General features: G+C 38.8%; 3 protein-coding genes across 3 annotated transcripts; 2 read left to right on the top strand and 1 right to left on the bottom strand.

The window, feature by feature from the left end:
• The first annotated feature begins 6,503 nt into the window (after positions 1 to 6,503).
• LOC121866741 (glycine, alanine and asparagine-rich protein-like) lies at positions 6,504 to 8,375 on the top strand. The gene is made up of 3 exons (XM_042366441.1): positions 6,504 to 6,578; positions 7,340 to 7,386; positions 7,498 to 8,375. Exons 1-3 carry the CDS (start codon positions 6,536 to 6,538, stop codon positions 8,185 to 8,187), a joined length of 780 nt encoding a protein of 259 aa, XP_042222375.1. The 5' UTR covers positions 6,504 to 6,535; the 3' UTR covers positions 8,188 to 8,375.
• Positions 8,376 to 12,498: 4,123 nt separating this feature from the next.
• On the bottom strand, positions 12,499 to 14,466 carry LOC121866740 (calphotin-like). The gene is made up of 2 exons (XM_042366440.1): positions 14,429 to 14,466; positions 12,499 to 13,484 (listed from the first exon to the last, which is right to left on the bottom strand). The coding sequence occupies exons 1-2, from the start codon at positions 14,438 to 14,440 to the stop codon at positions 12,645 to 12,647; spliced, it is 852 nt and encodes a 283-aa protein (XP_042222374.1). The 5' UTR covers positions 14,441 to 14,466; the 3' UTR covers positions 12,499 to 12,644.
• Positions 14,467 to 21,044: 6,578 nt separating this feature from the next.
• Positions 21,045 to 24,527, top strand: LOC121866739 (glycine, alanine and asparagine-rich protein-like). Its single transcript, XM_042366439.1, has 3 exons — positions 21,045 to 21,119; positions 21,474 to 21,505; positions 23,639 to 24,527. The coding sequence occupies exons 1-3, from the start codon at positions 21,080 to 21,082 to the stop codon at positions 24,326 to 24,328; spliced, it is 762 nt and encodes a 253-aa protein (XP_042222373.1). The 5' UTR covers positions 21,045 to 21,079; the 3' UTR covers positions 24,329 to 24,527.
• The last annotated feature ends 2,003 nt before the right edge of the window (positions 24,528 to 26,530 follow it).

Raw genomic sequence — 26,530 nt, 5'->3', positions numbered from 1 at the left:
AAAGCATATACTTACGCCTAAATAAACTCATTTATTTCATGAATATCGTTTTTCATCAGCTAATTAATCATTAAGCGGCAAATAAAGGCAATTATTTCAAATTTCTGCAAATCTTTTGAATAAAATTTAAAAAAAAATACTGAATGTTTCCATACTTTAATTACACAGCTGACTTCAATTGGTTCCCTAAAATGGTTACACAGCTGACGTCACTTGGTTCCATAAATTGGTTACACAGCTGACGTCACTTGGTTCCATAAATTGGTTACACAGCTGACGTCACTTGGTTCCATAAATTGGTTACACAGCTGACGTCACTTGGTTCCATAAATTGGTTACACAGCTGACGTCACTTGGTTCCATAAATTGGTTACACAGCTGACGTCACTTGGTTCCATAAATTGGTTACACAGCTGACGTCACTTGGTTCCATAAATTGGTTACACAGCTGACGTCACTTGGTTCCATAAATTGGTTACACAGCTGACGTCACTTGGTTCCATAAATTGGTTACACAGCTGACGTCACTTGGTTCCATAAATTGGTTACACAGCTGACGTCACTTGGTTCCATAAATTGGTTACACAGCTGACGTCACTTCACAAACTAGTAAATCCAGCTCCTGACGTCTTCCTTGTGGGCGTTATATATATTTTTGTTTCGTTTTCTTCAAGTCGTTCATTTTCACGTTGTATGTAAACTATATCCAGTTGTGATGAGTGTATAGTGACGTAAATATATAGGCAGCCTTTACAGAAATTAATTGAGAACTAAAGGTAGAAAAATGTCTCATTGTTTTGGAAATTGGTGTAACTAAACAACTGCATCAGAGGCTACACTTAAGTCGGTGTTGCTTAAGATAATCTAAGAGGTCCCGAATTGTGTATGGAATCCCTACAAGATTTCACTACAGCTAAGGTTACATCTAAATAATGAAAACGGTGCCTATTATTATTATTATTATTATTAGTAGTAGTAGTAGTAGTAATAGTAGTATCAGGAGCAGCCGTACTATTACAAATTTTCCCCTATCAAAATAATCATATGTAAGCGTTGCGAGAAATGAGACAAAACAAAATTCTGAAAATTCGAGGAACTTTTTTCAGCTCTAAATGATGCGAGGTAATTGTATCATATAACCATACCACAGCAAACTAGCTACAGTATCTTTACGCTGGGGTCTATGAGAAATTCAGCTCTTTGCACCAGTGGCTATGAAGATAAAACAGGCATACCGATATCACATTACTTTTCTTGATACCCAAACTTAAACGTACAAGGGGATTATGAGATATTTAACCTTTTTTTTTTAATGAGGAATTAATCAGTTCTTACATGATTAAACTCTGTAGTTTTAAAATCCAAATTGGGGATATTGTCTGGAGGGTCTTACCTGTGTGCTGCTATTAATGTTAAGTGACTATCCCTTCACCCACCTGGCCACACACCACCACCCACCTGGCCACACACTACCACCCACCTGGCCACACACCGCCACCCATCTGGCCACACATCACCACCCACCTGGCCACACACCACACCCACCTGGCCACACACTACCACCCACCTGGCCACACACCACCACCCACCTGGCCACACACCACCACCCACCTGGCCACACACACTACCACCCACCTGGCCACACATCACCACCCACCTATTGTCACACTTACCACACTCTGTTCCCACACCTCTTACATAACGCCTTGCTATTATCTTAAGCGACGCATTAGGACGACATGATAGAGAAGCATGTTACTGCGAGCCCTATGTATGCCTGGAGCTGATGTCTGCCCCAAGTCACATTATACCATCTGGGCATTGGCTGGTGTATTTTCCTTAATCTTAAGAGGAAATTGGCGAACAGTGACATCTGGCGACATATTTATACAACGTAAACTATAAAGACCTCTTGATTTCACTTATTGAGTCACATTATAGTTTGTTTTTTCTTACTGACTTGGGTTATTATTTGTTTGTTTCAAAGTATTCCTATCACCAGTAAACTGACTCATCAGCCAGTAATCAGGATGACACGTTCTGGTTGGCACGGAGAAAACATGGCTGATTACAACACAGAGATAAGGAAATGGCTCACACTTCGGCTCTGATGACAACAAAACAATAAATACCCAAGATCCCAAAAGGTGTAGAGGTAACATGGTAATGGACCTACCAACAACCTGTACAGTGTAGCGAGGAGGGCAATCAATAGTATGGTTACGTTGCTTATGGATTTAATATTTACCTACACAGGAAAGCAGAGAGTTTGCTAAATTTAGGGATTTGTCAACATAGAGTCGGGAGTTTGGATCTGTTCACATCTAGAGTGAAGCAACCAATAAAGTTAATTTAAGGCAACAACATTCTCCTTTACTCTCCAGGCACTATTATCAGTTGTCCGTTTGTCTCTCATGGGACCTGTCTTTGTGAATGAAAGGAAAAGTGAATCCTTTGTTTATGAGCGAGACACTGAGTAAAGAAAATGATCCGTCACGAGGAAAGTGTTTACAGTCCGGGTGACAAAAATTAACACATCAACAGCTTCCGTGAACAAAATCACACCAAATGAGGATTGTGATTATTATAGTAAGCAAATCATTTCAACAACCAATCATTAGTAACAAAAATATATAGACCATAGATGTGTTTTATAGCAAGTATTTACATCATCATTGAAATATTTTGCCAATATTCTTAATTTAACATTATATTGTAGACGGAGTACCCTGAGAGGAACAGCTAAATCCACCCTTCGAACAACACAACATAGAGACAAGTATGGTGTACGGTACCTGAGTTGTGTTTGGGAGCGAGATTGGTATCACAGGACATAGGTAAACATACTGTACATTGCGTTGTAATCATATTAACAGAAGGTAATCCTATTTTAAGGATTATTCGGACGATTAATCCAAAATTTGAATTCGTATTTATGTTAATGATTATTCAAAAGAAAATCCAAGTTTAAAAGCCCCATATATAAAATATTTCCAACAACTTTTCATAATGTTACTAACGTTCAGGTAATTTTGTTGTAAATGATTAATAATATTTAAAACCAACTTGAGTTTGGGTGTTACTTCAACCCAGATAAATACTTTTATGTTTTAGTCTTAAAAAACAGCTGATTTGATTCACAGTTTAGGTGAATGGAGGAAAGTGGTTCATCAATGGCAGCCGGTTACACAAGGAGGTGTTGTTGCTCCTTAACATTGTGTTCATTTTGTTGATGAGTTTGTCATTAGATGTGTTAGCAGCTCTATTAACGCCCTTATTTCCTTCCTTCCTTCTTTCCTTCCTGCCTTCCTTCCTTCCTTTCTTCCTTCCTTCCTGACTGACAGACCCACTGAGTTTCCTCCCCGGCCAAGCCCGCTCCCCTCCATTGAGCAAAGGCAAAAATTTTGCTGCAACAAGGATGAGTAACATTATGCTCTGAGGTTTATTTTCATTATATTTACAGCTACAGAGGCATCCACAGAGAAGTAAAAACACACATAACTTCTTTAGCTATGACCTTAACCCTTAAAATATGATCAGAGTACGGAAGGATACGCCAATAGCTATGATAAACAACAAAACTGTACATAGTTTACCGAATCTAACAAAGGATATAACATTCTGGGCTAAAACAAGATCTCCTTCGTAAAGAGAGATAACTCGATGGAGATAAAAACAATTCATGGTTTTCAATGGCCACTATAAAGCTCTAAACTCAGTGATTGGTACTGAATGATTGAAGCAATATTCATCCGATCACCTACAAAACTCGGCGAAATCTTGGTTATATCGCTTACATAATCTGGTCCTTTATAATCTCAAGAAGAGACAGTGACAATGTGAGGGAGTGTGCGACAATGTGGACGTATTGCGTTAGGTGAGAGGGGGGGGGGGGGTTTCTGGACCAGACAAAGCCTCTACTGTGTTACCTACAAAACCCAGAAGAAATTGCCGAAACACTTCCACTGTCAATAATGGGGAAAAGATCTCTTAAGCGAATCAATCACGACTAATGTACTTGTGAAACTATGTGCTGTATAATCAAGCTAGTTTCATATCCTATTAAACTTTGTGGCGAATTTAAAAAAAAATAAAAAGTATATCAAAATAAACTCTACGTATTGGCAAACATTTTAACGTACCAAATGACTACCTACTAATATACATATAATTCCAACAATCAATTACCTTGGGTATGGTTGAAGATCAAGCAAATACAGAATCGGTCACGTCATTCCCCTCTCCATCCGACCAAGAGAGTCTAAAACAATGTAAAGTCAACAGATCCCTAAACGGTCGCTGTTCCATTGTCCAAAAGAAAATAATATTGTACACAGATACACTTTTATGTATCTAATCCCCTACTTAGTTATATTAACCTTATCCAATTGAAACTCTGATTATATTTCATACATTACAATTGGAATCCCACAGGACGGGAGAGGTGGGAATTTCAGTGCGTAAGTAGATAGTTAGCTGATGTCTCAATGAAGTTTATCGCATGTAAGAAATTTTTTAATCTCTAAGAGGTAACTGATGAACAATTTTCTGTCTTGTAATAGTATTTAAAATATTACTCTTAGGTATGTCAACAATTAAAATTTATCTGCCTTTATCTGTTCGGAAAATAAAGGCTTTTACAATGTGTTCTAATTCTATCATAACTTAAGCTTTAATTTTTTATCCATCACTATCAGCTCAATTTTAACCCCCGGTGCTACAAAGCTTCTTTTACCTGTTGTGTTATTTATCGATTGCTAATGCAGTAGACTCATCCAGTTATCTTAATCCACCTTCAACGGCTGTGATATTCACTGTATTTTTGTATATTATTATTATTTTTTTTAATTTGTCAGTCAGTGCTATTCAGGAGAGCCTCGAAGTCTTGGCAAGTGAACTATACAAATCGCTTCTTTAAGAGTATTCATTTTTACCCTGAGTCTTGGTTTCCTGTTTAGTTGGCACAATGCGCGTCACGCCTGACATTGTGTTTACATCTTACGGGAGTGCATGAAGCCCTGTCATAGTCTTCCCAACCCATGATACATGTTGCTCACAATACACACTAGAGTTAAATTTGCAGGTCATCTAGAAAGTTATAAACATCATGCATTCGAATCAAAATATATCAATATATAATAACAAAATGGTATCGACATGCTTTTTTTTTTAGTCATACGAAGGTGGCAAGAAAATAAATCCCAACTGTGGTAGAATTCTGTCACTCTCAAGGAAATAATTCAGCTTTCACGGTCTTCGATTTGTTTATAAAATTTGTAGCTATTTAATAAATATTTGACGACGAATGCACTCTATTACAAATCATGAGTACATAATAAATAACAACACATAAATAAAGCACGATATAAAATACAGGTATATTTGTATATTTAACGATATCTGGAACTGTTAATAATTTCACCCGTTTCTGCATACCCCCTTCTGGTTACAAACAGTGAATGAGTGCTTTTAATACAGTTCTAAGGCAAGGTATTAAACATTAGTTCCTTCCAATACGTTTACGTAAAAAAACAAACACAAAAACAATACAGTATACGATAAATTTCATTTAATAAAGGCGTTAACTTATAAAATAAATATGCTGGGTGTTTATACAATACTCTACACAGTACATAAAAAAACATTTATTGACTGCAGGAGGTTAACCTTTATAAGTACAATTATGTGAGATGATAAGAAATAAAATATTTTTTATATACATGCATGCTATTCAACTAAGGCCTCATTACTCAAAATAGAGAACCGTCGGCAAGTATAGCACGAGAACTCTAGATCTAGTTTAACATCTCATATAATGGAAATCACAATAGAAATTATTTATTTTAATAATAACAAAATTAGATGACAAAGTGATATTCAAGTTAATACGAACGAAAATGGGAATATTAACGGGATAATGATTCACCTTAGGTTATACTACAGTACTACTCAAATATTTAAACAATGAATTCAAAATGACTTAAAACTTCAAGCGCAAAACCAACACCTGGTACAACTAAATAACTGAAACTCACATTACCTTTTCCTGCGTCAGTTCCTACGCCAAAACATATTCATATTAGAAAAGCTAACAGCCAAACTCACTGAGCCTGCATCCCTAAAAGCCAATATAGTTATGTTTATTTTTCTATCAACTAATGTTATCGCACAATGTCAATCTCGTCAATCTTATTCACGTGAAGTGGGAATATTTAGGTCTTCCCACGAACCACTGCTTGATAGTTCAGTCTTATTCACCTGTCCTTATGTTTCTTTAGCCGCATCTATCCTACCACGCATCACTACAATCAAGATAGGTTTTCTCCGTTAACCTATAGAACGCCAAATCACCGCATTTATAATCATATAGTCTTATAAACTAGCTAATACTGTTCCATTCCCAGGAAGAAATGAAGTGAGGGAGAGCGTTGGCGTCAGCACAGGGAGAGCGTTGACGTCATCACATTGGTGGGTATATAAACCGAAAGGCTTCCACGCAAGGCATCACAGTCTCTTGGTGCACTCCTAAGGCAAGATGCGCGCCGCCCTCTCTTTTCTGGTTATCTGCCTCGCTCTAGGTAGGAACCCTTATCTTCGTCCATGTCTCGGGTGTTCATGTTTGTTAATAACTCTTGTGTTTCTCCGATTAATACAAACTAAAACTGACATTTCATCAATAAGTATGCTCTTACCAACAAAAATTGCGGAACTGCATGAGTTTCCATTGCAGGAATTTGTACTTAAAAGCACTAAATTTGTATATACGAATATCAAAACTTCAATAGGTTCTAACACTCTCGATGTACCGCCCTTCAGCAGTGTTCTCACAGCTGTAATTTAAGTCAATAGATACAACTGCATACACCAGAGGCAAAAATTACCTCTTGGCATAAAATTTCATAAGCAACGATTGATCCCGAAATTCAGTGACTAAAGGTATAAGAAATTTCCATAAGGTCTGAGTAAAAATTAATTTGCTGGTTTCCACAAATGACGTGAACTGTCCTAGTAGATAACAGTATAAGTTCTATATACAGTAAGTAATGTATATCATAACCTTCAATCACATCGTTCGTTGTCAGCCAGTAACTTTCCGCATTAGTGATGATTATTTTAAGCTTCAAAGATCGCCGTAGTGTAAATTATCAAAATTCACCTGAAAACTGTGATACTATTATGAAAGACATACAGTTTCCCTTGCAATAGAAAACTGTATGCTTGGAAGTGGTCACAAATTATTCACGTACTTCCAAATAGCAAATTGATTCACATTTGCAAAAAAAAAAATCCTGTTAGGGTACATCAATTTAACTTTTAAACTGTTTTATCTACTCCGCAGGCGTCGCTGTCAGTACCCCGGAGAAGGAAGCTGAAGAGGCCCAAAGGGTAAGTCTAACTAACTAATTACTTTAACAGCTGGTAACTGAAATACCTCAATAATACAACTCATCATATCATAGTACGTCAGTTATAATACAAACTCATGACTATCACTAGGAAAAGCGAGGGTTCAACAGACCCTTCACAGGCGGCTACGGCGGCGGTTACGGAGGCGGCGGCGGATACCTAATTGTTGGTTCTGGTGGCGGCGGCGGCCATGGACCCACCGCTGCCGACATCGCAAACCAGGCTGCTGCTCAAGCTTCCGCCGCTGCTGCAGGTCTTCATGGAGCCTCTAGTTCAGCTGCACGAGGCGCTGCTAACCAGGCTGCTGCTGTTGCATCAGCTGCAGCTCAAACAGCTCAGGCTGCAGCTGCCCAAAAGCAGTCACAGGCAGCACAGCTAACACAGGCTGCTCAGGGAGCGCAGGCTGCAGCCTTTGCCGAGTCCTCACTGTCCGGACAGGCCTTCGCTGCTGAACAGGCAGCGGAGAACACTTACAACCTGGCCGTGGCTGTGGCCAACGATCTGGCCGCCGCCCGTCAGGAGGCTCGGACAGTCGTCGCCCAGGCTTTCAATGCTCTGCAGGCTTCCAGAGCCGTAAGGGCTGCACAGGCTGCCATGGCCTGGCAGGCTCAACAAGCCGCTGCCTCCCTCCACCAACAGCAGGCCGTTGTCATCAGTGACCTGCAATCTGCACAGGGAGCAGCAGATCAAGCCGCAGCAGCAGCAGCCAAGGCTTTAGCTAAGGCTAAGGGCACCGGCGGCGGATACGGAGGCGGTTATGGCGGTGGCTACGGCCACTGAGGACACTAGGACACTTAGGGGACGTGCACCACCTGACCCTCCATAGTCAACAGGTCCACACAGAGCGGACCAGTGGGAGGCGGTTGTCAAGGGACAGATGTAACATCGTATTATACCGTGAAGCATTCTCGTAACATTACGTTAATCTATGAATTTCCTAATAAAACGTTGGGTCAATGCTTATTTTACCGTGTTGTATCCTTTAATACCCAAACATGATTATATATAAATAATTACTGATAAAGCATATACTGTGTGTACACCTTTAATTAAATTAGGAATAAAATACAAAGGATAATTGAGCATAAGAACATAAGAACATAAGAATGGAGGAAACTGCAGCGGGCCTATTGGCCCCTACTGGGCAGTCCCGTTTACACCCAACCCCTATTGCTCATATAAGCATCCAACCTATGTTTGAAGCTATTCAGCGTATTCGAGTTAATGATGATATTTGGTAACTTGTTCCATTCATCCACTACTCTGTTTCCAAACCAGTGTTTACCTATTTCACGCCTAAATCTAAATTTGTCTAATTTAAAACCATTGTTACGAGTTCGCTCCTGGTTGGATAGTTTGAGTACCTTTGTAATGTCCCCTTTGTTTAGCCCTGACTTCCACTTATACACCTCTATCAGGTCGCCCCTCGCTCTACGTCTCTCAGGGAGTGCAAATTAAGATGCTTTAACCTGTCTCTATACTCAAGGTTCCTAATGCCCGGGATTAGTCTTGTCATTCTCCTCTGAATTCTTTCCAATGATTCTATATCCATCCAGCAATACGGTGACCAGAACTGAACTGCGTAATCCAGGTGTGGTCTCACAAGCGCAAGATACAGTTTTAGGATGACCTCGCTAGTCTTGTAACTAACACTCCTTTGTATGAACCCAAGTACTTTATTAGCCTTGTTAAGAGCAAAAACACATTGTTTACTTGGCTTAAGGTTCCTACTTATCATTACTCCTAAATCTCTCTCGCAGTCGGGTTTCTCTATGGCATCGTTGTTCATCTGGTATCTGGTTTCCCTGTTTACATCTCCTATACTGAGTACTTTACATTTGTCCACGTTGAATTTCATCTGCCATTTTTCAGACCATTCGAAAATTTTTTTTAGATCTTCCTGTAGTTTTACAGAGTCCTCATCAGATTTAATAACACGTCCTATTTTAGTGTCATCAGCAAATTTACTTATGTTGCTGTCTATGCCGATATCTATGTCGTTTATGTATATAATAAATAATAATGGTCCAAGTACTGAGCCTTGGGGAACTCCACTTGTGACGTTGCTCCAATGGGACTTTGTGCCTTTAATGCTCACTGGCTGTTTCCTGTCCTGTAACCACGCCCTAATCCATTTAAGGATGTTAACTTTGATGCCATGTGCTTCTACCTTTCTAATTAGTCTTTCGTGGGGGACTCTGTCGAAGGCTTTGCTAAAGTCGAGATATACCACATCATAATTGTGCCCCTCGTCCACCCATTCGAAAACTGATGAAAAGAATGTTAATAGATTAGTTAGACAAGAACGTACGCTTGTGAAGCCATGCTGGGAGTCATTGATCAATCGTGCTTCTCCAGGTGATTTCGTATAGAATTTGAAATGATTGCTTCCAGTAATTTGCCTACTATTGATGTTAGACTGATTGGGCGGTAGTTAGAGGATAGTGATCTATCCCCCTTCTTGAAAATCGGTATTACATTCGCTATCCTCCAGGATTCTGGTAAAACACCTGTTTTTAAGGACATGTTAAACAACTTTGCTAAGGGCATACTTAGCTCTTCCTTACATTCCTTTAATACTCTGGCAAATATCTCATCGGGACCAGGTGACTTATTAGGCTTTAGTTTGTCTATTTGCTTACTAACATCGTTACTAGTCACTACTATCTCGCTTAATTTGTTTTCTTCACTATCTCTGAATAGAGTTGGTGCCTCGGGTATCATGTTTAAATTTTCAGTGGTGAAAACTGTTGAAAAATATTTATTCAAATTATTGCTCATTTCTCCGTCGTTATCAGTGAGCTCGCCGGTATCTGACCGTATTGGTCCAATCTTTTCTCGTGTTTTAGTTTGATACATTTGGTAGAATCCTTTGAGGTTTGTCTTCGCCTCCCTTGCTATCCTTACCTCATTATTCCTCTTGGCTTTCCTTATCTCGGCTTTAACCCTACTCGCCAATATCTTATAATAATCCTGGAGGTAAATTTCGCCACACTTTATCCTTCTACCTATAGCCTTCCTTTGGCCAATGATGTTCTTTAAATAATTATTTATCCATTTAGGGTCATTGTTGTCTGATCTGAGTTTTTTGTATGGTATGTTCTGCCTTTGTGCATTAAGTAACTCATTATTTAAATTGTCGTGGAACTCGGCAATCTCAGATCTCGTTATCAGGTCGGAGTCATCTGTCAGGTTCACGGCCAAGGGCGACACCCCCTCTCTCAGCTACCTCTTTAAACTGTCAAAGTTTGCCCTTCTGAAATCTGGTACTTCAGTGGAATTTTCCTTACGTCTGCCCTGAAAATCTAACTGGAATCTAATTTCTTTGTGACCTCTGTTTGCAAGTTCATTCCCTACCTCGACATTGCTAATGAGGTTTTCTCTGTTCGACAGAACTAAATCGAGTATATTATTACCCCGTGTGGGTTCGGTTATATGTTGACTTAGGAAACAGTCCTGGATCGTCTCGAGCATGATACATGATATAGGGTAAACTCCTGAATCCCGACATATAAAAGAATATTGTCTTCCAAATAACGCGTACAGTATATCCAATCCATCATAAGATTCCACATATACAACGTACTACTTACATACATTAGTGACTCACTTAAGCCTCTGTTATTTAACTGGAACTAATGTCGGTGTGAGTAAATTTTTTCCATTTACTTGAAATTGATTTACCGATTTATTTGTTTATTTATTTATTTATTCATAATATACTGTAATATATTAAGCACACTGCAAATATTTTCTTTAATTTATATACTTGTTTCGAAAAAAAGGGAGGCTACCATTATACCTGGTAGGTGAAGTTGACCTGACATTTATGGTGATCATTTATGACCAAACTCCGAATCCATGACGTGACTTCGTGTTCATCATTCTCATGCTAAATTTACCACCGTCTGTAGTTTCAAGAATTAACCAAGTCATTTACTGAATATTCTTTGTAAAAAAATTAATTTTAAATGAATTATTTATAAGAGATAAGTATTATGATCAGTAAATATACAGATATGCAATACTGACCATCTCTAACACAAAGATGGGCAAAAAATAGCCACAGCTGTCACGGAAGGTCACTTTCCCTTTCTTGTCTCGTCACTGGCAAATGGCTGGGGGGTGGGGGGTGATGATAGCAGCTGTGTTTATTACCGGGGTATATTGTTCTTTTACGGTATGTTACACAGGTTTATAATACATTTTTATTATTTTAATATACCGTAATCTTAATTTTAATCCAGCTTCCCAAATGTAAGTTTCAGTATAAAATAATTAGTGGTAGGACCTTGTGAGTGGTTTACCATGTTTCCATCATCACTCTTGACACGCTAAATCACAATATTTAAGAGGTAAGAATTTTATACCTGGTGCTTAAGACGACCCCCTAATTTTTGGCTGATTTTTTTTAAGGTTCAAATTCCGTCTTATAGGCCGAGATATAAGGTATGATATGCCAAATCCTTGTTACGACTGTCCACCTCCACCCCTCCGCTGTCCCCTATATGTCTGGCACAAAACTGCCTAGTTACAAAACTCAAGTGATTTTATGAAAACTCAAGGAATAGTTTCCACTGTATCTAAACATAAGTAACACTGCACTCGTACAATATGCGTCAGGCCAGTGTAAAAATCACTTGTTTATTCTCCATCAGTGAGTCCGTGACATTTAATTTGGTTCATTTAGTATAAGATCATACAGTACCTCCGTTTATGAGTGAGTGAATCTGTAATAGAATGCAATGTAGAGAGGCTGGCATAGGATAATTTTACTACTACATAAATACACTTCCAAAAGGAATTCATGACGTGTGTGTGCGTGTATATGTGTGTGTGTGTGTGTGTGTGTGTGACTTCATAACATTGCTTCAATTTATTCTAGGAATTAAATTCATATCTACCGAAGAAGCATTTATAACTACTAAACAATCACAAATATAGTCACCACTGTGTTACATCAACGTGATGTAACTATACATTGTCTTCCCACTTCTTGCTCATTAATTATAAGGCTTAATGTATATTCATTTTCTTGGTGTTTGTAGAGCCTGGTAGTTATTATTGTGCTGGATATAGATTTAAGCCATCTAGAACAATGAAAATTTATTGACTGTCAACATACACTGCATTATTTACAAATGCATTAGTCTGTGTATTTATTGTACAGCGGGACTGCAGCGTCATTCTGCCACTATCACCGGTAGTGTCAGCTGACGCCGCCTCCCGAGGGAAACTCAGTGTGCGACGACGGGGCCGGCCAGGTGAGCAGCGCCATAGGGGAAGACAGCACCATGAGCAACAGCACCTACGTGATGAACAGCAGGAACAGCAGCGACGTGGTGCTGTACGTGGACGGGGTGGGCATAGGGTGCGGGCACAGCATAGGGCTGGGGCACGGCGTAGGGCTCGGGCACGGCGTAGGGCTCGGGCACGTACTGGTGGTGAATGGGAGTGACTTCCTTGGTCTCGTAGACAGGCTTGGGTACGGCAACGTCGTAGGTCTTCTCGATGATCTTAAGCTCGGGGCGAACCTCAGTGATCTGGGGAGTATAGGAGACAACGGGGCGACCAAGAGCCTTGACGGGCGTGCGCTGGACCAGCAGCTCAGGGGCGGGGGCGTCCCCAGTGGGTGCGGGCGCCGGGATGTTGAGGTTGAAGTTGGAGTAAGCCACAGCGGCAGGGGCCACAGCCACATGTGCGGGGATCTCGACGGCCTTTAATGTGGGAGCCACAGCCAGAGGAGCGTGAGCCACAGCCAAGGGGGCGTGGGCCACAGCCAGGGGGGCGGGGGCAGAGAAGACGGGAAGACTCTTTACGTTAACCTCAACAGGAGCTGGCTCTGGGAAGGTCTGTGTCACCTGACGAAGCTCACCCTGGACGGCGTACCCGGGCACGGCGGCTGCCACGGCAGGAGCCACGGCCACTGCCTCGCCTACTGTCTTAAAGTGGACACCAGCAGGCCCGTGAGCCGTCACCTCGTGCTGCACGGCCAGGGGCGCGCCATGGATGGCCACAGTGCCCGCTGCATATGTTGGGGCCGCCACACACCCAGCCACCATGAAGGGAAGCAGCACCTGGAGACACCATAATCTGACATATATTCCAGGAGTTACATATTCCACAAAAAAGCAGTCATTAAAATAATCTGAAATATTACTAATTTTACTAAGACCAGTTCTCGAGAAGTACCAGTAGTTTTCTATAAAAAAAAATGTACCGTACTTCGAATGTCATTCATACCTGATAAAATTGCCCTGTTGCTGAAGTGTCATATACAGAATTGGTATATTAATAAAATAGCCATTCATTAAAGTATGGAAAAGATAAATATTACATCCTTCGAAAAATCAAGCAGCGCTGAAGTAATATTAGCAAGAAACACTGTCTCTTGGTTGCAAACGAACTCAAGATTTTAACAGCACTTCATAGGACAAGGCTACTACATTGACCCTGGAAGATGACGTCAAGTGGGCCGAGTCAAGAGAGCTGATTGACTGACAGATGGTCGATGTTAAGATTCCTTGGGTCGATGTGCTTGCTTCTGAGCTCCCACATTGATGACGTCATTCTCGATGGCCCAAAGCAGCGACCACCTTTTTGGATTGGCTATTCAATTCACAACCATTGACGTTCGTGAATCTTAAATTGCAAGAACCGTCAAATCCGTCACTCACGTCTCTACAAAAGCTGCCAACGCTTCGTTTTCTTTGCAGTATAATAATATTGGAGGCTTGATGACGACAAGATAGTTGTCGAAAAGTTGACAAATATAAGTTGTTGTTAATCCATACGATGGGACTGTTATTTATCCTCCGTATACTGTACACTTCCCCCGAGAAGAGTCAATTGCATTATATATATATATATATATATATATATATATATATATATATATATATATATATATATATATATATATATATATATATATATATATATATATATATATATACATGAAAAATCTTACTATAATATAAAACATGATTATTGCATCGTTCACGCCACACTAGTATCTCACCAGAGGATTCATGTCGTCGGTAAGAGGCGTCGAGGTAGTACCCTGCCTAGGTGTGCTCGTGGGCAGTTTATATAGGGAAGATGCTGCCACCTTGTCCTTGTGGAGGTGGCGACCACGCCTAGCACCACCCTCCCTGCACACGGTGGAGGGTCTTCCTTGTTTCGTTCAAGGCATAAAGAGAGAGCGTGTGTATTTAATGCATTTACAAATCAAAATCAACATGATTAACCGTTTATACAAAATGTAGTAATTCTTTTGAAAATCAACACTTATGATGATTGTTTAAATTTCAGTAAATAATTCCACTGATTAATTTTCACATGAAATTCAAGTGATACATTCCACAAATTAACGTTTTTGTATAATTTAACCGAATCTTAATTAAACTAACATTTATGTAAAATTCCAAATCAACAGTTTAATCTTCAAATTAACCTTTATATGCAATATAACTGATAATTAAAAAAATAACGTTCATTTACTTTAACTAACGTTTATCTATGTAAAATAATGAGTTCGAGTAGCTCTACCATAATATTCTCAAATATTCTTGCTACACTTCATCCCACAGATATTTACTCCACTTATCTCTAAACTTATTATTTTCACATTTCATGGTATATAATGATTAAGGCTACTATGCGTCATTTCCGTTCCCACTTTGTTATTCAGGGCGAACTCAACAGTCACAGCATAAGATATTGTTCTGCTCATTAATATAAAAAATACAACTGAACAAAAACTAATGTACGCCCCTTAAATTATGTGGGCTTTTATTTATGAATAAGACATTCCTGTTTATGACAGTTATTATCATTTAGGTGGAATTTTAAAGTTACGATTAGGCTTCTAACTAGCGAGTAAAAACCATTACTGTACTTGGAAATGTTGGTCAATACAAACTTTGCCTGTTAATCTCTCCCAACTTACTCCATGGCATTTTTTTTTCAGGGATTAGCCCACCCGGGCACAGGCCATTGACCCACATCGGGGCCTGGGGGGCGAAAATGTAATAATAATAATAACAATAATAATAATAATAATAATAATAATAATAATAATAATAATAATAATAATAATAATAATAATAATAATAATAATAATATTAGTAGTAGTCAAATGATTTAATGGCAAGTAAAGCCTACTGTACATACCTGATGTGAATGTGGATGACATCTAAATATTTATGAAACTTTATAATTACATTTGATAATCTGTTTGTATCTAATATATTGATTTCGCAAATTCGCAGTTACCGGTATATCATCGTCAATCGGTACAGAAGCCTCTTTCATCCTATCCTATTCATCTTCTTGTGGGAAGGACGATAAAACGAATCAAGATACAGTAGGCTACACATATATGTTGGGTACATGATTACGTAGAGCAAAGTTTTATTCATATCCAATATTTATTATTTCGTTGTTACCTAATCCTAAAATTAGGCTGATTTAAACGCAATTAAAAGCATCCGTAGGCTTATAAACAACTGCAGTGTACACGTGCGTATACATAATTCTAGCGATAAGGAACACTGTGTTCTGGCGTGTTATGTAGCCGTGTGCACTGTTTAAACTGTGGTGTCAGATGTTACACAAAACAGCTTTTGATAATTAGGAAAGATGTAGTAATCTCACCCTGTATATGTATTTCCATAAACAATGTATGTGTGGACTTTCATATTCATGTAATACATTATTATTATAATAACTAACCATCGGGTCAATAAAACACCCGGTAACATTCTCAAGAGCCAACGTAACATATCTGCTATTTACACAACACATCGGTCCGTTAGCCTTGAAAACAGTCCTTCATGTGCAACCATCCCAAGCCACACCCTCTGGCCGTCAATACCTCCTCCGTACGGTCCACGGCCACTATCAACCACGCCCACCACCAACAGCCCCACACCAATAACAACCCCACACAGTCCACACCCATCTCCAGCCCCACATCTATCACTAGCCTCATACTAACAACCAATCCCACACTCATAACCAGTACCACATTCACAACCAGCCCCACCACCATACTTAGCCCCACGCCAATAACACCCCTGTAGTCCACGAATTCGAAATATATACATTTAATTATATTATACGGTGCTTTGAGGTTTAACATTAATTATAAACTTAATTATAAGTAATTGTTACCACAACAGGATACCGAAACAAAAGGTGACGTCGGATATTATAAAATCATTTGTATACGGCAGAGCGTGAGTCAGCTCATTGACGGGGGATTCCAGCTCTTCCCTTTTTTTGAGATATTAATGTTACAACTGTTATATAAAGATACTTTGCAGCATCTTTTGTACAACATTTTTAATTTTATTTAGGAGTCAACCAACTAAGCTAGTTTTAGCAACAACAGGAGTCCAGAGGTAGCCAGTGTATTTCAGACGTATGCAACGTTATGTAATATACTTTACATATTTAGAAAAGGTCGGCAGGAATTTTGAGAATTCACTAAGACTAAGACAATACAGCATTATATTTCCTGTGTAAATGAATATTAACGTACTGTAATCACGTTTTCTTTTATTAGAAACATTGTTGTTGTTTTTTCATCCACTAGTTAGGTTAGGTAAGTTTTAAGGTTTCTATTGGAGACAGCATCCAATGTTAAAATAAATATGTTAACTAAATATTAATTTGCACAGAATATATATTACATATAGTACTTGTAATCAGCATAAAATGCTGCACTGAAGAAAAACAAAGTTGAAGAATAGCCTAAACCTTCACTAGCATTTTGAAATGCAAACCAATAGTAACTCAGCCACCTAGCCATAAGCTCAATACCAATATAATTCTTGCTACGAAGAATTTTACCCTTATCCTTTATTTATATATTTATATATATATATATATATATCATTAGCCCAATAAACACGGGGACTTCTACATACAATCAGCGGTTAGCGTTCCCCGGTCACAGTCATGGGCTGTGGGTTCGAATCCTGGCGGGTTGATTATATATATATATATATATATATATATATATATATATATATACAATCAACACCTCAACCCCCCAGGATTCGAACCCACGGCCCACGAGCCCATGACTGTGACCTGGGAACACTAACCGCTGGACCACCAGAATACTAAAAGCAGTCCTAGACTCTGTTATATTTCACACAAAGCCTGTTCAACGAGCTTATGGCGCCGTGAACCTCTAATGGGGACTACCCGTATCACGTAGGTGGTCAGAGTAACGTTTTACCAAATCCGGCTTCGAAACACGAGGATCCCGTGATATGGGTAGTCCCCATTAGAGGTTCACGGCGCCATAAGCTGAGTTCAAGGTCGTCTGAGGGAAGACAGCGCTCCCCGCATGTAGGGAAAGGTTGTGGAACTAGGCCTATATGATATTAAATGTAATTTACCGAGTTAATAGGGACTCAAATCATGAAATTAAATATCAGTTATTAAATTGAAAATAATTATAGATCGTTTCCCATTCTGAAAATGTTGTGTACGTCCTAATTAAGCTGTTAATCGTCTGGTAAATAAGTCACTCCTGGAAAGCGTGAACCAGTGGGCAAGCGTGGCTGAGGAGCTGTGATAGAGGTCAAGGACCACCTCTGTGCTGTACCCAGGAGAGACGGATCGCGTGACCTGGTTCCTTTGTTTATTTAACATCAGTATTAACAAGTAAGTTGTATTCAATCTCAGACAAAGCTTGATAGGGCGGTAGGAACAAGCGGTGATGTGAGACAATAGCTAACAGCCCGGGTTTTTCAGGGTTCTGTAGACCCCACGCGGTATGATAACGTCCACTGGCGGTATGAGACAGGAGTGGTGAAGCGAGCTGTATGACCGTCCATTGACCTGGGTTTGAGCCACCTGTTGAGTATGGTGAGAGTTGGAGTGAACCCAGCTGTCTAGGTGCCCAACTAACGACGTGACGATCGTTTGGGGTCATCAACTCTCCTCTACCTCGGCTCACAATACCACATATCTTCAAGCAGCTTAGTGAAAACCTTTCACTATCGGGAAGCTAAAGCTTCTCTCAACTGTACAAGGTCTGAGTGGCTCACTCCCTTCCATTTCATGGATGTACTGGGGGTAAAGTGAAGCCAGCTGAGTGATACAGGGTCACACACTGGGACCAAGAGTCCAGTGGACCTTAGAGGTACATTTCCAAGGTTGAGAAAGGCTGATTTGGGCCTTAAACTACGGGTGCCTGTTGGTTGTGCCTTAAAAAACTACGGAGTGCAGGTGGAATCTATGTGTTAGGTTAGGAAGCATGGTTCACGGGTATTGGTGGACTCAGCAACTTCTTAATAATAGTGATAATATTTTTGTGTGTACTTAATACTATTTTTTCAGTTACTAATGTATGCTGTGTGCATTTAATATTTCCTTATAATCTCAGTCTCAGGTATAACCCTTGTTCCCCAGAGTAGTGTTTAAGTTAGGTCAGGAGGTGTGTATCTGTTGGGGTAATATAATTTTGCTGAGTGCCCTGAAGGCCTACTCAGGGTGGAGTTAATAAGTTCTATTTTTTTATACCATTTTCTCAGTGCTGGATATCATTTTGCTGAGTGCCCTTAAGGCCTATTCATTGTAGAGTTATTGATTTCCTATTGTTTTAGTCATCCCAGTCACAGACGCTATCCTTCCACGGGTCACGGACAATTCATTTTGTTTAGTAAATTTAATTGTTCTTGTGCTGGTTCGGGATTTCTCTCAAAGGGGCGCTTCCACTGCAATTACCATCTAATAATCTTTAATAAACCCCAAGTCAAGTGAGAAATTAAAGTCCAGTAATTCCGACCGGTTACAAATATATTATATATATATATATATATATATATATATATATATATATATATATATATATATATATATATATATATATATATATATATATATATATATATATATGTATATTATATAGGTCTCTCAGACACGCACCCTTTGCGACCTTTACCCTTTAATCCTTTTGCGCTACCGCTCACAGGATGAATATAGGGTGAACAGCATGATAGCCGCTGTGTGTGGCAAAATTCAAAAGTGGATTCCCGCCATTTTGACCACACACAACACCACACACACACATTTGGATGATCAGTACGGATGAGCCTCGACCTGAGCCCTGACAGAACATTACCTTTGCACTATTCGTCAGGCTGAGGTGAGGAAGTATATGAGAGTGATTTTGGAAGTTATATTTGTGTTCCATATAAAATACTTATAGTTTATTCACCTGTCTAATGATTTTTTTTGTGGGTGTGTACTGTATGTGATAGCTTGAATTTGAATTTTGAATTTGGCTACATACAGCGGACAGCGGATAGTTTATTGTATCAATATTTTTACACTCAGTAGCTAAGTCAATTCCCACGTATAGAACTGAACACACAAATGTGCTTGAATACCCCTCACGCAGGTGTGAATAACAAAGTGTGCAGCCATATGTATTGTCTCACACAGCTGTACTCACACACACAGATATATATATATATATATATATATATATATATATATATATATATATATATATATATATATATATATATATATATATATATAGGCCGACTGACAAGTTGCCTATAACAGTAGAGCGTATAGCATGCTTAAAGGAGTAAAAAAAAAAAGTTCATTAAAACCCAATCAGTTTTTAATTCAGACCTTAAACCGAAATTATAAGTACACACACACACACACACACACACACACACACACACACACACACACACACACAAAATAGTCATGGGGATGCGATGCAAAATTTACTAATATTTTTTTATTTAGATTTACTGGCATTTCTAATCTGTTATGGAACCAGTCATGAGTAACTAAAATATACACAATGTGTGTTTTATCTTCAGTCCGTTAACAGGCTCCCTAACAGCAGAATTTACTGATGACTGTTCTCAATCAATTATTTTACAACACAAGCAGCCTTAACAATAGCCCATATAACAGTGCAGTGCTGCTGTTTTCTACCCGGAGATCTTGCATAATTTTTCGTTGTTGATGAGTTAGTGTAATTACTTTGTTATTCGCTTAAAGATCTTAGTTACTAAAGCGCAGTAATAACATATATAAAAAAATAAGACAATCAATGCTCCTTGCTATTTCGCACAAAGCAGGCGCTGTTGATGTCAGGGATTATCTTTAGTTCAGGGTGGTAATTCATGCAAGTCCCATTTCATGTTTAATGTGTTGATATGAGTCAAGGTGTTCAGTGGGCTACTGTTGGCCCCGTAGCTCCTAGCAGCACGTATGGATTGAAAGATTTAGTTCTCAGCAGTTTAGAGCTTCACCATTACGCAATGAAACAAAAAACAATGTGCAAGTTGACATGTTAATGTTAAAAATAAACCCGCAGGCCTACCATCACTTGCGAGTATTCAGTTACGGACATCTTCAGGTCTCTATTGCTGGCTGAGCTCTGCTTGCTAGCTAGTTTGTTCTACCCAGAATATTTTTCAGCAGATCGGTTAAATGAATAAAAACAGGTGAGCATTCTCCCAGCATTGTGGAGCGCGGATGTGGTACAATAGCCAGTGTTGGGTGCCTTTATGCCGTCACACAGCCGGGTCTACATCGTCGTCATGCCATACGAGGAAAGGCCACTATAAAAGCGACACACACTGAAATCACGTCACACTGGACCCACCCTCCCACCAACATGGCTGCCCTGAAGACTCTTATTGCTCTCCTGTTCATAGGTCTGTCTACGTGATTTCATTCCAAACTAGATGTCCAGATTGCATTTTTTATTATTTCATATACATATTTGTAAAAAATAAACCATGCTTTTTTTTTTTTATTAATCATGCACTGTCATAAGGTCTTAGTTTCAACGATACAATCTAAAATTCACTTTCATTTTTATATGCTTAACACTCGCCCGCTGTTTTGATATTGATTTGTTCCAACGGCCAGGGGCTTTAAATACCGCTCAGTCTTAATTTCTTCAATAAAATCAAAAAGTTTTAACTCGGCAGGGTTGATGAACAAATAAATATATCCATTTATCAATTTTTTCTCGTGTGAACAGTGATTTAAATTTTTCTAAACAGGATTTGCGGTTGGCGAGGAAGAAGCAGTGCGCGTGAGTACTTGAGCGTCCCTTTTAAGTAAAGTGAAAATTACTGTACTACATATTGCTGCACATTACACTCTACCAGATGTACTCCTTTTTTCGCAGAAATGTGCCCGATAATTAATACATTACAAATAATTTTTTTTACACACTTTGGATAATTTCAATATTTCACCATCATTTCAGCCATAATGACATTTTAAGAATGTCATATATATATATATATATATATATATATATATATATATATATATATATATATATGTGTGTGTGTGTCAACTGCAAACAATGTAGGCCTATATTTGGCTATCAGATGTAAAAAATATCCACGCACTATCAACCTTACCGGCAAAAACTAATAATAATTATAATATATTTTAAGTTTGGTAAATTTGGGGACATGCGCACAACAACACAGATATTCACACTGACCCTTTCGAATATACATTTATTAGTCAGTGAAAAAAAAATCATAGCTTATTTCCCTGTGAAATATGGGTGATGCTACTCACGCAGTCTGATATTACATGTTCATGTGAAATGATTCGTAAATGATCTTGAAGTGGACAAATACCAAGTGCCGAGTGCATAGGCAGGTAACATATTACTGAACGATATTAGCAATAAAACTATTATCATAACACGGGCGGATCCAGGGGGTTCCTGGGGGTCCGGACTCCCCTTTTCATCAGAAAATCCCAATACTTTTCCTTAATGCAGTATTGTACTCAGGCAATTTTGAATAGTAAAATGTAATTACTATTGACCTCAGAATATCTCCTAATATCAAGTGCACGTGGCTTCAAAATGGCCTCAAATTCCCCAAAAATAACGCTGGGTGGGCTCGCCCGCAAATCCTTTGACTCCCTTTTGATATTCCTGGATCCGCCCCTGGACCTTAACCACAGGAGTTAGGTACACCAATTAATTTTAAGCATTAGATTATAATTATAATGGCGAAAAAACATTATTTTAAACACTTTACAACATAAAATGTGCTCTTAACCTGATATTGGCAAGTGATACCTATCATGGATAAGTTACCCATTGCAAAGACTTTATGTGCGTGTGCGTAAGTTTTCTTTAATAGATTCTTTGGTTCTCAACAAGAGAAACTAGTATGTTGTTCTAGAGTTTTCTTTTCCATCCTCTTAAGTATAATTTAGAATTTATTTCACGTTTTTAACATATTAAAGCTGCAGATTTACATAAAAAAATACCTATTGCTCTTGCAGATAGTAACCGCGATGACTTTTCAAATAAAAGATAAAAAATATTTTCCCTTATAGTAACCACAGTAATCGTGAGATATTTCCTCGGTCATAAGATCTCTCTTCAACAATATAATAGGTAATGTCTTCTTGAATTTCTAACTCCTGCACTCAAAGTAAAGAAAAGTTTATGCTACACCTCTGGCGCCATGGTAGCTGGATAAGTCAAATTGCGGTAACACCTTGTCTAGTTTATTATGAATCTGAAATACAGCATAATTTTGCATAGCAGTAGTCTTCAGATTCATACACCATACATCCGGTGTCATAGTTGTTGCAACGACTTGTTATCGATATAACGGTAAATACAATATGTCCAAACGCAACTTCAGAAAATAAACGTTGTATTCTTACAACTTTTACAGTAAAAACGCTTAATTTTCTTCATTGATAAAACTATATTTAATAAAATTCTAATTGAATCTTCCTTATACTGAAAAACCTCATTGTCAATACAATCTCCGTAACCTTTAATGTAAAACACAACCGCTGATCAAAACTAAAAGCAAAATGTGTTTCATTATATTACATATTTTCTTTTCGTTAACTACCGTATAAAAACAAGTGGTTCCTAAATGTTATAAAAGGTTGTAATAACACGTAACAGTTCAGTTTAGAGGGATATTGAGTTTATGAATCAGGCTATCTATATTTAAAAAAAACACCTTCCTAACATTGAGGATTAGTTCCAGACAGTGTTATGACAAGTTAAATTAAACTAAATTCCTGCTTCCCTGTGATAGATGTTAATAAATAAACCTACCAACAACTCACATACTGCCCGTCAGAGATATATACCAACCTGAGTAAAACAATGTTATTGTGTATGCAGAACAGTGTTTCCTACAGCTCGATAATATATTCTTTGTAGGAAAAGCGAGGGTTTAACAGACCCTTCACAGGCGGCCACGGCGGCGGTTACGGTGGCGGCGGCGGATACCTAATTGTTGGTTCTGGTGGCGGCGGCGGCCATGGACCCACCGCTGCCGACATCGCAAACCAGGCTGCTGCTCAAGCTTCCGCCGCTGCTGCAGGTCTTCATGGAGCCTCTAGTTCAGCTGCACGAGGCGCTGCTAACCAGGCTGCTGCTGTTGCATCAGCTGCAGCTCAAACAGCTCAGGCTGCAGCTGCCCAAAAGCAGTCACAGGCAGCACAGCTAACACAGGCTGCTCAGGGAGCGCAGGCTGCAGCCTTTGCCGAGTCCTCACTGTCCGGACAAGCCTTCGCTGCTGAACAGGCAGCGGAGAACACTTACAACCTGGCCGTGGCTGTGGCCAACGATCTGGCCGCCGCCCGTCAGGAGGCCCGGACAGTCGTCGCCCAGGCTTTCAATGCTCTGCAGGCTTCCAGAGCCGTAAGGGCTGCACAGGCTGCCATGGCCTGGCAGGCTCAACAGGCCGCTGCCTCCCTCCACCAACAGCAGGCCGTTGTCATCAGTGACCTGCAATCCGCACAGGGAGCAGCAGATCAAGCCGCAGCAGCAGCAGCCAAGGCTTTAGCTAAGGCAAAGGGCACCGGCGGCGGATACGGAGGCGGTTATGGAGGTGGCTACGGCCACTAAGGGCGTGTCTATTGTTTCTTTTTTATTCTCTAGATTTTCCAGACATTTGAAAACTTGTGAAGAGGAAATGTGCGTCCCTGTATAGTAAAGTGAGTGAAGAGTGGCGAGGCTGATGTGTGGTGGCTGTAACACATGGTTATCCCTCATGGATGACCTTACATGTATATATTTTGCGATCAATAAACATGCTAAATATGAAGTAGTTATCAGTTTTGAATAAACCAAAACAAGAAATAATATTCTACTGTAAATAATTTTTATTTTTGCACAACTAAATACATTCATGATAAATTAAATTGTAAATTGATAAAACATCTGAAAATTAATGCGAGTTGCTCGGAAGTGCCAGTGAAGAAATCAACATTTCTGTCAGTGTCACCATTTTCTTCCGTCAGTCAGCGATAAACTTAAGTTTAGAGCGACTAGCACTGCTAAAGATAAAATAATAATAATAATAATAATTGTTTATACAATAGTTAACAACTTAATATTGGTGCCTAACCACAACACATGTGATACTGTACTCTAATCCTTATTCATGTCATCAACGGAATCTGACCATCACTGATCGAAAAATACAGCCATTATAATCGAATTTCAGTCATTAATACCATTTGCAATAAATACATATTTTTTATCATTCTAATTTCTGTACTTATCCATTCGTTGAAATATGAACAGGACAATTTCAAGTTGTTGAAATTCCTTTCTTCAAGCAAGAATAAAAATATATTTTATATTCTCCTCAAATGTTGTTTTCTGCTCCATTGCATAATAAATCTACCAGTGGATTTCATTTTGTGTGTGTGTGTGTTATGCACTTTAAAGTGTGATGGCTAGGCTTAGGATAATTATGCATTTAAAAATGGCTAAATGTGCATGCAAATATGCAGTAAAAACTGAGACAATATGCACTTAAATATGCACTTTAAAATTTGTTAATAAATAATAACTACTAAGTTAATAACTCCTTGTCTGTACATTTTCTCAGTAAATTTACTTTCCCAGACAGGATGTCGCCGAAGTAGGATTTTTTAAAGAAGGATTAAATACAAAAAACAATATACTGACATAAAGTAATTTATTAAACAATACTGAAAAAGTATTTTCCTTTTAAGAAAACAGAAGAACAAAAGAGTGTCAGGAGCCGAGGGAGCCCGTGCATCCATACCTTGCCTGGCTGAACACGAACCCATCACGTACAGTTCATGTCCACTGACCAGCCAATCACGGCCTAGCTAACCACAGCCTAATGTTGACCTATATAAACGTCATTTAAGTATGTTCCTTTTGGATATTATGACGCTAAAACAAAATCGCGCATTTTCGATTTTGCATTAGTGCAACAAAATGGACATTCATTATATTTCAAATATCAGTAATTTCTGCCCCAGCGTTGCTGTTATGCTCGCGAATTTTTTGACCCTTGAGGTTGAAGAATGTTTTATAATATTTTGGAATTTTCCAAATATATGCCCTATAAAACAAAAAAATATGAATATGCACTTTAGCTCAAAAATGGCTTAAATATGCATTTGCATATGCACATATGCAAATGCATAATTATCCAGATCCTAGTGATGGCCAGAAGCACACCGTGGCAGGTAGGTATCATATACAAACTATGACATGAGCACAGTATATGTTATAGGGGTACTCGGCGTTGCCCGAGTTTGTTTATTGGTCAAATAAATTAGTTAACCAAATTGAGTGCAGCCACAACACCCCGACAGCTCAGAGCCTATGTCCGTCCTTGGCTAAAATTAAGGGCATATGCAAATAATAACAACAACAATAATAATAATAATAATAATAATAATAATAATAATAATAATAATAATAATAATAATAATATACGTTAAAACTGTGATCATGCACAGGCCCGCAGCCTCCATCCCACCAATTTAAACACCCTTGAGTATTTTCAAAGCTATATTCTTAAACATTTCCAATTTTTGCTCTCAAAAAACATAGCCATGAATAGTAAAGAAACAAAAATATATGTGCTTCTAATGAGGGGGTTCCACTTCTGGGGGCCGGGGCCCAAAATTACACTATTTTTGTATGATTTGCTTAGCCATTTTTATGAGGGAAGAATTTTTTACCTTCAGTTCACTATTCAAAAGCTGCCTATTTTTCCTCTTTTATCACTCGTATGTCATAATTGGCGGGAAAGTGACGCGCGATTACAAAGCAATCCCC

This window comes from Homarus americanus, unplaced genomic scaffold (assembly GCF_018991925.1).
Source record: "Homarus americanus isolate GMGI-L3 unplaced genomic scaffold, GMGI_Hamer_2.0 scaffold22413, whole genome shotgun sequence".
NCBI lineage: Eukaryota > Metazoa > Arthropoda > Malacostraca > Decapoda > Nephropidae > Homarus > Homarus americanus.
This window is presented reverse-complemented; position numbering and strand designations above follow the sequence as displayed.

Excerpts from the sequence above, each read along its gene's own strand:
- LOC121866741 (XM_042366441.1), top strand. The coding sequence starts at position 6,536 with ATGCGCGCCGCCCTCTCTTTTCTGGTTATCTGCCTCGCTCTAG. Across the intron at positions 6,579-7,339 it reads GGTTATCTGCCTCGCTCTAG|GCGTCGCTGTCAGTACCCCG; the intron begins GTAGGAACCCTT and ends TCTACTCCGCAG. Across the intron at positions 7,387-7,497 it reads AAGCTGAAGAGGCCCAAAGG|GAAAAGCGAGGGTTCAACAG; the intron begins GTAAGTCTAACT and ends GACTATCACTAG.
- LOC121866739 (XM_042366439.1), top strand. The coding sequence starts at position 21,080 with ATGGCTGCCCTGAAGACTCTTATTGCTCTCCTGTTCATAG. Across the intron at positions 21,120-21,473 it reads TATTGCTCTCCTGTTCATAG|GATTTGCGGTTGGCGAGGAA; the intron begins GTCTGTCTACGT and ends TTTTCTAAACAG. Across the intron at positions 21,506-23,638 it reads GCGAGGAAGAAGCAGTGCGC|GAAAAGCGAGGGTTTAACAG; the intron begins GTGAGTACTTGA and ends TATTCTTTGTAG.